The sequence below is a fragment of the Parasteatoda tepidariorum genome, chromosome X1 (genome assembly GCF_043381705.1).
Source record: "Parasteatoda tepidariorum isolate YZ-2023 chromosome X1, CAS_Ptep_4.0, whole genome shotgun sequence".
Lineage (NCBI taxonomy): Eukaryota > Metazoa > Arthropoda > Arachnida > Araneae > Theridiidae > Parasteatoda > Parasteatoda tepidariorum.
Window position 1 is genome coordinate 42,944,954 of NC_092214.1, and position 14,517 is coordinate 42,959,470.

Below are 14,517 nucleotides of genomic sequence, written 5' to 3' on the forward strand. Positions count from 1 at the left end.
TTTAAACAACAAAAAAATTAAAATGCTATTGAATCTAATGAATCATTATTAAGAAAAGTAGGTTTAAAAACGCTAAAACCAATTTAATTAAGAGAGGAAACAGAGGGGAGTTGACACAACTTAAAGTTTTTAATCTAGCAATCAAACAGGTTTCAACATTTTTATTTCTGCCCGAGGCAATAGTGATTTATCAGAATTCAGTAGCGCTTTTGCTTTTTTTTTAAAATACTAATTTCTGAATCTAATGTGTATATTTACTGCACTTTATTTTTAAGTAGTATTCTAAAAATAAATATTAAAGGCACTCATTACAAAACACCCTGTATGCTAAGCATCAAATCAAGGGGAAAAATTTGATAATTTTTTAAATGATAGATTTAATGTATACCAGCTGCTTTTACAAGACAAGTCTTTAATCGAACTCATAACCATGTTCCTTCAATAGGCAAAGAATGTTCTCGATTTGAAAACGCTCACAAAGTAAGAAAAGAATTTCGGCAATGTCGCAAATGTTTGTGGGCTGTTTTATGTAAAATATTGTTTTCCAAGGAAACAAATATACATTTATTTAAAAGGTTAAAAAAAGTTTTAAGTTTGCCATATGCTTATCAGATCAAATGTTAAATACACCATCAGAGGATGATCAAAATTACATACATAGGCAGAGCAAACAGTTATTCCCAAATTTTAAATATGTTTAACAAATACTACGTATTTCGTTATCAAAGCATATACTATAAAACATATTTGCCAAAAACTATCAGAAAAACAGAATTTGATATAAAAAAACGAGCAACAGATTTGTAATCTCAAAATTTTTTTGAGGGGTAATTTACATTTATATTGTATAAATAATGTATTGATAGTCAAAAATAAACTCTTTCAAGAGATTTAAATTTTCTAAAAATGTAAGAAACTCTTTGGAAAATAAATTAACTTTCAATCTTTGGATTCTTTTTAAAACTTAATAATGCTTTTTATTTTTTTAAAAAAAAAAAAAAAAAAAAAAAACTTTTTGTAATTACAACAATTAGGTAAATTATTGCTGGCATAGCAACTAGCCAAGGTTCAGGCAAAAAAGAAATATATAATTAAAAAACTTTAAAAGTTGGAAAAATATAAATTTTTTATAGCATTTAGTTATAAAAAATTAAAAAAGAGCAGAAGTTCGCTCTCACATTAAAATAAAAACTTACCAGGCATGCTCTTTTACTCCTAAAATGTCTTTGGCTCGAAAAGTCATACTACAGTTATCTGTGGAACAATGATAATGATCTTTGTAGATAAATTCACATTGCTGCTGGCATATATCATTTGATCCGTATCTTAAAGAAAGAAAAAAAAATTAAATTCACAGAATTATAGGAAATTACGAATTAATGAATAAAAGTTCACAATTTAAATCAAATTTTAAAAAAAAATTTTAAATTATATAAGGGAAAAAAAGGAAGATTGAGAAAAATGTTCCAGTTTAAATTTTTATATATTAATGTTATGCATTTTATTTTATTTTGATATCAAAAACTTTAGAACTCCTGGTTTATGAATTAATTAAAATATATTCTATTTCAAATAAAATAGCTGTAATTTTTGTTAATGTTTTAAATAATTTTATATATGAGTAAAGTTAATAAGTCAAATTTTATAATTAATATTAAACTATCATTTAAAATATTTATATAACATAGTTTTAATAACAAATATATTAAAAAAAATTATTTGTTTGTAAATCTATAATGGCATAACAATCCTGATTAATCTGATCCAAACGTAACAATTCAGGATGTACAATCAATTCCATTGTTATTAGCTTGCAGTTTGGATGAAATTAAGCAGCATGATGATTATGCAAGTATATATAACAGTTATGATTAATTTCAAATATATTTGGCATGATAGTACAAACAAATTTCATTTATATTATATATTAAAGGCAAAATTATTTTTATTTGGAGGTGCAGTGCTCACAAACAAAGATTAATAAAAAAAGGGATGGCATAAGCAACTAAGTTTTGATTTCTACAATGTATAGAAACTGAAAAAAAAATGTCGTTTATTGGTATAGTAACCATTAATAATATAATTTTGTTATTATTATAACAACAATAGAATGATCTTTGTAAAAAATGCTAATTGAAAATATATTTTTAAAGTAAAAATGTTATGAGATCTATCTAACAATCGACTAATACAACCATTTGTTAGCTTAGTCTAATTTCATTATCGTGCACACTTGCTCTGACTGACTTCTGATGTATCAGATATTTTTCAATGACTGTACTGACCAACATGCATTTAAAGATGCAAAATTTAAAAATAAAACGAAATTCTTAAACTTTTTCTTTCCTTTAAAAAATTGAAAACAAAGCTAAGTGCCTTGTAGTAATGTACTGGCGAGTAACAAATAAATGCAATGTTTCTTTTTTTTTAATTAAATACTATTTGAATAGGCACTGTTAAATGACTAGATCAACAATTTTTATACTTTGAGAAATATCAATTTAAAATACCTAGTCAAATAAACTTTCCACAAGTCTTCTGAATCCTTGTGATGATCAACACTTAAATCCACAGCAGAACTTTCTTCCAACAAACTAGCATTATCAGTTGGCATACAAGGTGATGTTAATGAGTCATTAGGGGACAATCTGTAATTCTGATTAGAAATATTATTCATGTCAGCCATACTATAAACACATTCTCTTTTTTCTGATTTAATGTAGCAATTAGATAAAGATCCATCATCAGAATTGAAGCTATTCATATGACCAGATGAAGGTAAGGAAGTAATCGGCATTGATCCAGGAGCAGGACTTGAAGATGATTCTCCAGACGATGGCTATAAATAAGAAATTTTGTTATGGGAATAACAAAAATATATCATCTATAAGTGAGTTATCAAGAAATAATGAATAGAAGTTGTTCAGATGCCTTCATTTCATTTATTTATATTTACATCATTGAATTTCTGAATTATATATTGTTAGTCTATTTTTTAAAGAAAAAAGTCAAAGTCAGAATATTTTTGCAAATCAAATCACCCGTTTTTCCAGCATCTAATTCTAGCGACCAAATCCATTGAATTCTATCCCAGGCAGTTTTGTACGCATTGATTGGCCACCTTTTATTAGTGCAGCTTTGATTTAGCTCGAAAATTAGGCTTCAAGACCAATCACTGCTGGACAAATCGCTTTTCAAATCAGGGTCAACCGTGGTCATGCCCCTGCGTTATATACAGAATTTTAATAAGTACTTATCGCTAATTGGTGTACTAACCATTAATCAGGTCAAATAATGTTTAACTAATAATCATTAAAAACAAAAATTCAATTAGCCAAATCACTATACAGGAATGTGATTGTAATTAAAAACCAAACAGGTTTAATTGAAGGTGTACCTAATAAATGTCTTTCAATTGTCTGTTTTCAAACAAGTCTCGTTTTTTACATATGTTTTCCTGTACAGTAATTTGTCCAATTTTAATAGCGTTTCTGTTTTTTCTTTGCCTAAATATTAATTTGTGACTCCCAATATGCATACTTTTTTATATTTATTTTTAATAAGAATTCCAAAAAAAAAATTAAGGGCTGTCTTTATAGAATACAATATTTTAAAGCATAGCTTTGTAGTCTACTGCATTTTTAATGGGGATGAAAAAATAGGGCATTGCAATGTCTTCATACCAAGAATCCTGGTATGAATCTGCTGAGAATGGGAGTCCTATCTTTTCGGTATAATATGATTACATATTAGCCTAATTCAATTTGTTGATGAAGGCATGAACATTGAACCAAATTTTAAAAATATATTTATTAAAATTTAAAACAATTGTAATAATATATTTTCTCACCGGTTCTGTAAGAAAAGACTGTGGGATACTTCCAGTTTCAGACAGAGTTTTCATCATGCTTTGAGCAAGTTTGAACTTACGATAAGCTAGTTCAGTATCTCGTCTTTCATGTTTTCGTTTGTGTGAGTAAAGCTGCCCACTTGAATGCAGTACATATGTACAACCTGATAAAAAAGATAAATAATTAATGATATTTATAAATGTATAGAAACAAAATGGAAAATAACATAAATTGAAAAATTTTGATTACCTGGTCGTATACAATGAATGTGATTGCAAACGCGAGAGAAACGGCAGTTTTCAAATATGCAGTGCTCATGTTTCATGAATTTCTTGAATCCATCTTTATTGAGCTGCTCGTCTTTAATATGGTATGTTTTATGTTTTTCTGAAAGAAAAAAGTGAACTTTAAATTTTTAGAATCTGATTTAATGACAATTTAGAGCTTTTTATATGGGTATTTACATAGAAAGAATAGATAGGCTTTAATTTAGGCGTATTACAATTGATATGAGTTTATTTAGATTTTACTTTATATTATAACCACAACTGATCGAATTCTGAGTTTACGACAATTTTCGTACAACTCTGTAGCCTTGTATCTTTGAACCCAACCCAGAAGACAAGGGAACTCTTGGATCAAGCATTGGGATAAATAAGCCTTCGGGAAGCAATTTTTTGGTAGTTACATGTACTATCTGCAAATAATTAAAAGCTGTGATTGTCAAACTGTGGTTCGCAAAAGAATTGCTAACAGACTTGTTATTAAGTAAACTTTAATTATTCATTATCCAACTTTTCTTACTCATCTTTGCACATGTTAAATAAAAATTTCTTTAAAAAAAAGTACAATGCTTTAATCTAAAAAGTAGTATAAATTAGTAAAACTGTTCAAAATTGCAGAAACAGGTCAATTTTGTCCTAATTAGAGACTATTAAAAACCCATCTTAAATAGTAGAACTTTTTCCCTCAACCAAAAAGATGGGATAATGGTCTGTGAGATGGAATATTTTCTGCTTCATAGTCTGTTGAGATCAAAAGATTGGTGACCCTGGTTCAAAGCACCATAAAAACAACAAAATATATGATTTGGAATTGATAATTTTATTTTGCACATTTAGTTAATAGGTTAAATAAAAAAAAATACCAAATGAGATTAATTACCCATGTCAGCTTTATTTTTAAAAGTGAAGCTACAGCCAGATCTACGGCAATGAAAATGAGTAGTTCGCTGCCCAAAAAACAAACAAGATGCTGTTGCACAGTTTTCAGTTGCACGAAACCTTTGAAATCCTTCTTGAATTATAGCCGTATCCTTACGATGATAATTTGCATGCATCTGAACGTCTGATGTGCTAATATATACTCTATCACAGCTTTCCTGTAAAAGTAATAGTATATATGAGTTTCATAATGTACTAGGCTTATTTTATGTCAAAATGGTAAATTAAAATTATTGTGCAATGTGTTAGAAAATAAATGCTACACCCTGAATGTCTTATGATCTAATAATTGGATTTTAGGGTACTAGGACTCAATGGTTTGAGAGTTTAACCTCAAATATGCTAATCAGATAGAGCAGACAATATTTTTATTCATAAAATCAGACACAAAAGCATACTTTCTCTGAATAAGCATTCCTTTTTTTTCTTCGAGGGATTATGATACGTGATTTAAAAGCATGTGAATGCAGTTTTTAATCTCGTTTGCATTCGTAGGGAAAAGCGTAAAAATGAATCTCTTTTTCTTGGTGATTCGAAAAAGGCAAACTTTCTTTTGAATTGGATTGTTTTTCTTCTTTTTTAGTTAATAAAAAAATTTCTGTGATGATGACAAATTTTCTGCAATCAGCATTTGTATATATTATAAGGGTCTGTGAAATATCAAGAATGAATCCTAGCACATGAAGAGCCAATTATTAGAAAAGTTATTCAAAGTGTTTTTTTCTGCACTGTGTATTTAATAAAATAACAAAACTTAAAGATGAAATATGATGAAAACTTAGTTTTAAAATGATTAAAAAGTTAATTATTAAAAGAAGCTAATTAATGCAAAAAAAGGAAGAAATAAAGCAGAATTTCAAAAACTTTAGGATATCATATAGTCAATGCTTTTAAAAAATATTTTGTCATAATTGAAGTTCAAAAATTTTTTTAGAGGTCCCAAATGGATATGGAGGGGAAGAAACAAAACAGTTATCAGAATCTGACGAATCATTATTGTGGAAGCTAGTATTAAAAATATCAGTTTAATCGGGCAATGAAACTTAGTGTTTTGACCGTACACCCCTCCCACTTTTTGAGCAATCAAACAGGTTTTGATTCTAGCTCACCTCCCTTGTTAAAGATTCATCAGATTTTGGTAAAATTTTTATTTTACCTTGATTCTTTTAATGATTTTATTTACTTGACTTTTGATAGGAGTTTTGAAATATAAATGTGCTGATTACAGAACACTTTTCGTTAATAAAATAATAAATTATAATACAGAAAAGAGGAAACATTCGAAGAACAAAATATCTATAGTAAAAAAAAAAAACACTCTAAGACTTACCTTTAAACAATGATAATGGGTTTGCTTTCGGTTATGAGTACAACCTCTGAATCGATCAGAACAATCATCCATTGGACTGTAACGCATGAACCCATGCTGAAGTGAATCGTCTCTCTTTTTGTGCCATTTGAAATGACGAATCATTTCTTCTTTTTTTACAAAAACCTAATGGATAGCAAAGAAAAAAATTGAAAATGCATTCTTAATAGTTTTTATTTACTTATTTTAAAAAAAATTGACTTGAAATAATGAAATCAGTATGCTCATGGCATTTTTAAGATAAACGAAATGTCCGCAGTTCCAGACCAATTTTCATGGTTTTCTTCTATTTGTCATGCATATGAGTCAGTTTTGTAAAGTTTCTCTGCTAAGATGGGATTGCTTCAACACTTGATACAAAAAGTATGGTTTATGAGGTCATAATTAAAGTTCAATGTTGAACTTATTTTTCTGAAAATATGGGTCGCTTAAGATATTTTCAATATTTTTGTTTATTATTTTTTTTACAAACTTCAAAATTTGTTTTACAAATTTCAGATTGAAATTTACAAAACAAATTCCAGAATTTTTTCTTTTAAAGATAAAAAAATTCCAAAAACTCTATATCTAAGAAAATTTTAAAAAATAGATTATTTTTTTATTGCCAAATCAAAAATCATCGAAAAGATTTTGAATCGTCAGGTGCACAATTTTTTACATGCCCAAACAATGTATTTTCATATCGAAGAATCAAAAATTTCAATCACTCAAAAGGTCATTCCGAGTAATTTGTTGTTTTTCTTTATTATTAATGATAACCCTTTGCACATGCTCTTTTCTAGTACTAGTAGAAAACTGTGATAACTATTAATTTTTATGTCATTCATTTTTTATCAAAGGTTGAAATAAGAAGGTCTGTGTTATTTTGCTTAGTTTTTGCATTATATTTAGTAATTTTCCAGAGTTCAGTTTACAAATTACATAATATGGAGCATAAAAGTAATGAACTGAGTAAAAAACTGAACAGGAGTGATAAAGAAGATTAAAGAAAATATATTTTTACTATACAAATATTCATTAATTTAAGAAAATTTTTCAATGGTTAAAATTTGTGTAACAAATGTAATATTTTTTTAAAAAATAAATAAGTCATTTGAAAGCGTTTCATAAGCTTGTTTACATTTTATCAGTAATATACAGAGCTGCAAGAAAAAAAAAACAAGTTTTTGGTTTAAACCAGTTTTTGTAATTTTTTTTGGTTTATTTAAAACAAAAGGTTAAATGACATGTTAAGCCCCACATTAAAAGTAATTAAACCATTAAAAAGTATTTCACATAAATCTTTAATTATTGATTAATATTTTGATAAAGAATAAAAAAAATTCCTTTTGTTCATAAATAATTGAACATGATGCAAATGTATAATAGCTAAACATCTTGAATATGCATATTTATCACTTTACAACTCCACTTAATAAGCAAATTAACATTTAATATCTTAAATATTTTTTGGTACTGCATGTATTTTTGAAAGTTAGTTTATCTTCATTTAAAAATTTCGTAATTGAACATTATTTACGTTAATGTCATTATTTATAAAAATGTCGTAGTTTAACATTATTTACGTTAATGTCAATATTTAGCAGAATACAATTTTCAGCAGAAATATCAATTAGTTGTTCTAAAATAAACATATTTTTTATTATTTTTTATATATTTCATATTTTTTATTTATTGAATCAATACAAATTTTAATATAAATCAGCGCAGTATATTCAAATTAAAAAAAAATTTATTAAAAAATATTTAAAATTCATAGGATGATAAAAATAAATGAATAAGACAAATGGACTGCATAAATATAAACATATAAAATTGCAAAGGTATGTTTTAGTACTAACTGTTTGAAAAATAAAGAATAAATTACTTTTTGTCATTTATTTTAACACGATGGAGCTTTAAATTTAACAATATTCTTATTGATGTATAGCACCAATAAATAAGCGAGACGCAGGAATATTTTAAATTAATTTAATTGTTTAACAGATTGTTTTCAATATAATATGAAAATTTTTATTTAAAAATTACGATAATGAATGTAATTGTACTGCATACATTGTCTGACACAAATTTAGTAACACTGATGATGGATTCCCATTTATACTTTTGACTGTAGCAAATATAATGTATTTAACAAGTAACTAAACATGAGCTTTGAAGAACATAAGCTCTTTCTTTACATTATCTAACTTCATAACCTCATTCATTGAGTGTTTCTGGAGAAATATGAAAAAATGTGTTAATATGCAAGTGCTTCTATTATTTTGTCCCCTCCCCCTGTACATCGTTCTATTGTTCAGATTATAAAAAGTTTGGTTTTTATTATTTTTTCAGAGATAAAGTTTTTTTATTTTAAAAAAGAGTTTCATATTTTTCTAAAAAAATTACAAATAGCTCATAAATTTTTAAAATTAAGCATAAACAATTTTAAAAAAGGAAATTAATAAAATGTGCGTTACACTAAAAAGGCATACCCTTGAGTTGCAATCTAAACAATGGAAATGTTCTCTGTAATTTAGATCTTTACAATAACTATTTCCACATTCAGTTGCGCTGGAAAATCTGCAAATACATTAAGATATGTTGTTTAATGAAACTAAATAGTCAATGTAAAAAATAGTTATAAAAAAACAATACATTTAAAAAAATATAAAGTGCAACATTGCAATATTTATTTGTATTGTTTAAAACCAATGATCCAATAATTATTTCCTTTTTAATTTTGTAGTTTTCTGAAGTTTTAATGATCTTTGGAATGAACTTTAAAAATAATTATAATTACAGATAAAACATATTTACTAAACGTTTTGACAAAGTTATTAGCTTTCAGTTATTTATAAAGAAGATTAAACAATATTAAACAATTTAATACTGTTGCACTATCAAAGAGATATCTTGATAGCATGTGTCAATAATTAAAGAATGCATATTTACCTCTTTACATATCTCGTATAATCAACAGGCCCTAATTTATGCTGTTCAACCCCATATGATGTCGAAATTGCACCTATGTAAGAAGGAGAGAAAAAAAACATTTCAGTTGTAATTTTCTCCATACTACAATATAAAGGGAATTTTATATAATGGAAGAAAGTAGTAAACATTCTCTACCTCTCAAAAAATATTCGTATAATACGCCACTCTATAATAATTCATCTCTTGAAAACCTCAGTTTACGTAAAAACAAACAAAATTTAACTACCTCTCTGAGTTTCAGAACATTTCACTTGGGCTTGGTGTTAATAACGAAAAACGTAAGGTCAAATTGCTAATATTTTAACGGTTTGATACCCTAGCTTAATAACATTTAAGCATATTTACTCAATTTATGATAATTTTAATCGAAAAGAAAGATAATTAAGTAATTGTGAATTTTCTAAACCTGAATACTTCATTTGTCACAACTTTCACTCAGAATTTGTTGTAAGACTGAAACATTCCAAATATCCGTTAAAGAAACCAAAAAATTTGAATATTAAATTTTGTAAATAAGCTAAACAGCCAGAAATTGTTCCTTTCTTGCCAAACATATTTTTTCAAAGAAGAGAATTTTCAAAACTAGTACCAACATTCTTAATTTTAAGGAATTATCTTAAAACTTTAGTAGGAAAGATTTGAATGAATACATACTATTATGATGAGATGATGAAACTACAGGTGAAGGAGTTGAACTAACAGGTGCAATACCAGAACCTGGATGATGAGGAGATTCAGAAGACATAGATCCGCTCGGTAAACATGACATGTTATCAGATGATACCTGTAGAGAAGGCAATTTAGAGCTCAGGGCAGCTATAGTAAATATAGTAGCTACATTCTGAGGTAACATCACCTAGAATGAAATTTATTATGAGCATTGAAGCTCACGGTGCAAGTAGTTTTACATGTTATAATTTGTTTTTCGTAACTAACTTTAATTTAATTTGAAGATTATTAGAGTACAAGTTAAAGCATGCATCACAGAGTCAAATCTTAATTAGCAGTCTTTTGTGTTTTCTCATTCCCAAGGGATATGTCAAAAAGGGAAACTGGAAGAGCCTAAATGGGGATAGGGCCAAATGGCAAAAAAGTGTTTGGAGCAACCTTGGCTTGCAACAGGTTGTTAAAAAATTTTTTTAACTAGCTACAATGCAGTAAAAAATATTGGAATTAAATATTTGTGTTAAAGTTGATCAACTTAATTCCTACAATTGACGTGAAATTAAAGCCTAGAACATGTATGATTACCTCAAGAACTTGTCACCATTTTTAAAATTTTTCCAAGACTGGCCACCCTATTTTGTCCAAATTAGCATATTTCATCATAATTCGTGATAATATACATTGCATTTTTTTAAAAAAAAATTTACTATATTAACGTTTTTAAATAAATATATATATAAAGATCTGTAAACAGATCAATTATAATATGTACGGTCTAGTAATAAATTACTCTACAATAACGTAAGAGACACTTTTTCAAGAAATATTTGAATGATAAAAGAATGACTTTTTCAAAATTCTATTTCTCAGGAACTAATCGACCAATTTTGCTTAATTTTCGTATTTTGTCCTTTAGAACAGCATTCTTTAAAAGAATATAAAAAATCGTATACCTTGGAATTGAAAAGTATTTCGACTATTACGAAATAAAATAATAATAAATATTTACTGAAGTTATATTTTGCATACGATTATCTTTGGATGAACAAATTCTATAACTGTGTGCAAAAATTTTTTCCATTCACTTAAAAAGCTCTTGAGATATGGGAAAATACGCAAAAAGTCAAACTAATCTTAAGGAATCCAAACTTTGAAACGTTCTCCTGATCAGACCATTGCGGCTACCCCTATATTTTCAGGAGTCAGAAATCCGATTTGTCCGAAAAAAGTATGTTTAATCAGAGAAAGTACGTTTTTGTGTTTGATTTCGTAACTTAAAATATTGTCAACACTAATTAATTAGCAAATTTGGAAATCACCCCTTTTGAACCTTTAAAATTGAATCCCAGAACGTGAAAATTGGATCAAAAGTTATTCAGGGTGCTCAGTTTTTAATTTTGTGTTCTGTACATATACCAGACAATTTTTAAAAAGGACAAACAACAAACTAAAATAAATATAATTTTTCTCTACTTAAGTAAAATAAAGATAAATTGTGTTGCAAAAAACAATAATCTGTACTATTTAATATCAGAATTTGTTTAGAACACAACGTTTCAACAGTTTCTAACATAATTTTATTAATGGAACATTGATCAACACATAACTTGAGATCAATATACAGAAATTTTTTATAGAATTTGTGTTACATTAAATTAAATTACTAGTATTGGTGAGTACTTCCTCGTACCAAGATTTAATTAAAATTTTCAATCAAATTCAAAACATCTTTAATAATTTTATTGTAGGGTCTCCATAATCGTGAAAAAAAAGCACCACGATTACGCTCCTTAACATTTATAAACAGTGCGCAAAAAAATTCCACCCTGAATAACCTCTGATCTAATGATCGTATCACGGGCACATTCTAGGAGTCATTATCTTTTTTTCAACGGATTTGGATTTCTGACCCCCAAAATATAGTCTCCATAGTTTGGTCAGGAGATCGGTTCAAAGTATGGATTCCTTAATGTTCATNGAAATCAGACATAAAATCGTACTTTCTTTGAATAAATATACCTTTTTTTCCTGAATAATTTTTGATCTAATAATCGGATTTTCTTGTTCTAGGAGTCATTCTTAATGGTTCGAGGAGGTGATCTCAATTATGCTAATTTAATAGTGCAGACATTAATTTAAGTTACTAAATCACACACAAAAACGTACTTTCTCTGAATAAACATATCTTTTTTTCAACGGATTTGGATTTCTGACCCCCAAAATATGGTCTCCATAGTTTGGTCAGGAGATCGGTCCAAAGTATGGATTCCTTAATGTTCATTTTACTTTTTGAGTATCATATATTTACTAAAATTTATTTTTTGTACTTAATTATTTGTGGATAAATGAATTTTATAATTGTGTGCGAAAATGTTTCAATTCGCTTAAATAAATATCGAGATATGGTGAAATACGCAAAAATTAAGATTAAGGGGTTCAAACTTTGGATCGCTTTCCTGACCAAACTATGGGGACCATATTTCTCAGATTGCAGGTACCTACCGCCTATATTTTTGTGGTCAGAAACCCGAATCCCTTGAAAAAACGCACGCTTATTCAGATAAAGTACGTTTGTGTGTCTAATTTCGTAACTTAAAATATCGTCTGTACTAATTAATTACCATATTTGAGGTCACCCTCTTGAACCATTAAGGTTGAGTCCTAAAACGTTAAAAGCCTATCATTAGATCACAAGTTATTCAGGGTGATCCGTTTTTTTCTCTTTTGCACTATACATTAATTTAGTGGATGGTCCCTCAATTTATCATTCAGAAAGTCTATTATTATGTATTGTTGATTGGTATCAATTATTTTTAAAATTCCTTGATGGGGAAGAATCGGTAATTGCGAAACTGTAAAATTTCACCCTAAATGATTCGTAACTTCATTGGCTGAAAATTATAAATATGCGTATGACCCCTGAATAAAAATTTGATAAAGCAAAATTTTGAGTTTCTTTTCTATAAAATGACAGAATTCCCGAAAGGTTTGAAATAGTGAACCCTGCGGGTAAGTCTATATGCCTGAACCATGTATATAATTTGTGGACGTTCCCTAAGTTTGGTTTCCGTAATTTTACTATTTCAACTAACATTATTTATTCAAACAAAAAGATGTCGGATCGAAAATCCAAACCATTTTATTCTATTCTCGAAATCGACTATTTTAAAATCCACAATTATATTCTTGATAAAAAATAAGATGTTAATGAACATTTAAAAATCAAGAACTTAAAAATTAGGACCATAAGAACGAAATATTTTTCATCAGAAAAAATAAAGACTATGAATTTTGAATTTTATTTGTTTCTCGTCAATTCATCTGTCGTGTAATTAATTAGATTCAGTATTGATGTTGTTGTTAATTTACGTCGCACTAGAGCTGCACAATGGGCTATTGGCGACGGTCTGGGAAACATCCCGGAGGACGATCCGAAGGCATGCCATCACAATTTTGATCCTCTGCGGAGGGGATGGCACCCCCGCTTCGGTAGCCCGAAGACCTGCGCGCGAAGTCGAGCACTTTACAGTAGCACAGTTTAACGAGGACCAATACCGCACACACTAGGTCCCTACGCAGACTGATCCAAGTGGTCACCCACCCGCACACTGACCGCAGCCAAGATTTAGTATTCGCGATCGCAACACTCGAATACGCCATCTGGGGAAAGACCAGTTTCATGCCTTTAGCCCTTCTCCCTTCCCTCTCCTCCTTTTTTCAGTTGTATAGGAATGTACTACGATATTTTCCCTTTCCTTAATATTTTTCCTTTTTATATAATAAAAATATTTCTTAAAATTTCTATGATACTTTTCTTTAGAACTATGTTTAATGCAGTTTTCAGTTCCATATAGTTTCTCAAGTTAAAAGATTTTAATCTATATGAAAATCCAGAGAGAAACTAACGTACTTCCTTCCTCTATGACTTTCCACACGCTAATGGGGAAAGCATGTGAAGTGTTGCCATAGGAAAAGAGTTCTGCTCTACGCCACCTGCAGCCCATTTCGATCGCCAATTGAATTGGAGTGTTTGTCAAGTAAGTTCGAAGGCAGCAAATGCGTGGACCCGTAGGTGTCATTGCTGGGGGGGGGGAGATATATGGCCCTTCAGTAATTAGAAATCTCTATAAGTCTCCCTCAAAATTTAAGACAAAGAAAATTTTCACGAATCATTTTCTATTAAATTCACCAAAGTTAAAAACGAGAAAGAGAGAAAAATAATTAATCTTTTTGGGGGTATAAGAAATTTCTTTTTTATGTGTGAAATTTAGAGAGTTAAAAAGATGGTAATTCAATTATTTTCCCCCTCCAAAAATTGAACACCTGCAACGCACATGCGTCGACCTAAAAAAAATTGGCGATGTTAATAAAAAACGTTAACTTTAAATAAGAACGAAGCATATAAACATATTTTTTCACATATGCTGGAAGA

General features: G+C 28.4%; 1 protein-coding gene across 8 annotated transcripts in view; it reads right to left on the reverse strand.

Annotated features, from left to right (window-relative positions):
* Nucleotides 1-14,517, reverse strand: part of LOC107445721 (zinc finger protein castor homolog 1) — a 194,545-nt gene that overhangs the window by 11,369 nt on the left and 168,659 nt on the right. For 3 of the 8 annotated variants that reach the window (XM_071187567.1, XM_071187568.1, XM_071187566.1), the window contains exons 4-12: nt 10,074-10,203; nt 9,378-9,450; nt 8,918-9,005; nt 6,405-6,569; nt 5,016-5,232; nt 4,101-4,238; nt 3,851-4,014; nt 2,511-2,839; nt 1,197-1,325 (exon numbers count right to left, since the gene is read on the reverse strand). In XM_071187567.1, the coding sequence (XP_071043668.1) occupies nt 1,197-1,325; nt 2,511-2,839; nt 3,851-4,014; nt 4,101-4,238; nt 5,016-5,232; nt 6,405-6,569; nt 8,918-9,005; nt 9,378-9,450; nt 10,074-10,203 (1,433 nt within the window). Of the gene's footprint in view, nt 1-1,196; nt 1,326-2,510; nt 2,840-3,850; nt 4,015-4,100; nt 4,239-5,015; nt 5,233-6,404; nt 6,570-8,902; nt 9,006-9,377; nt 9,451-10,073; nt 10,276-14,517 lie in introns of all 8 variants that reach the window. The other 5 variants (XM_043051839.2, XM_043051818.2, XM_071187563.1 and 2 more) reach the window with 3 other exon arrangements.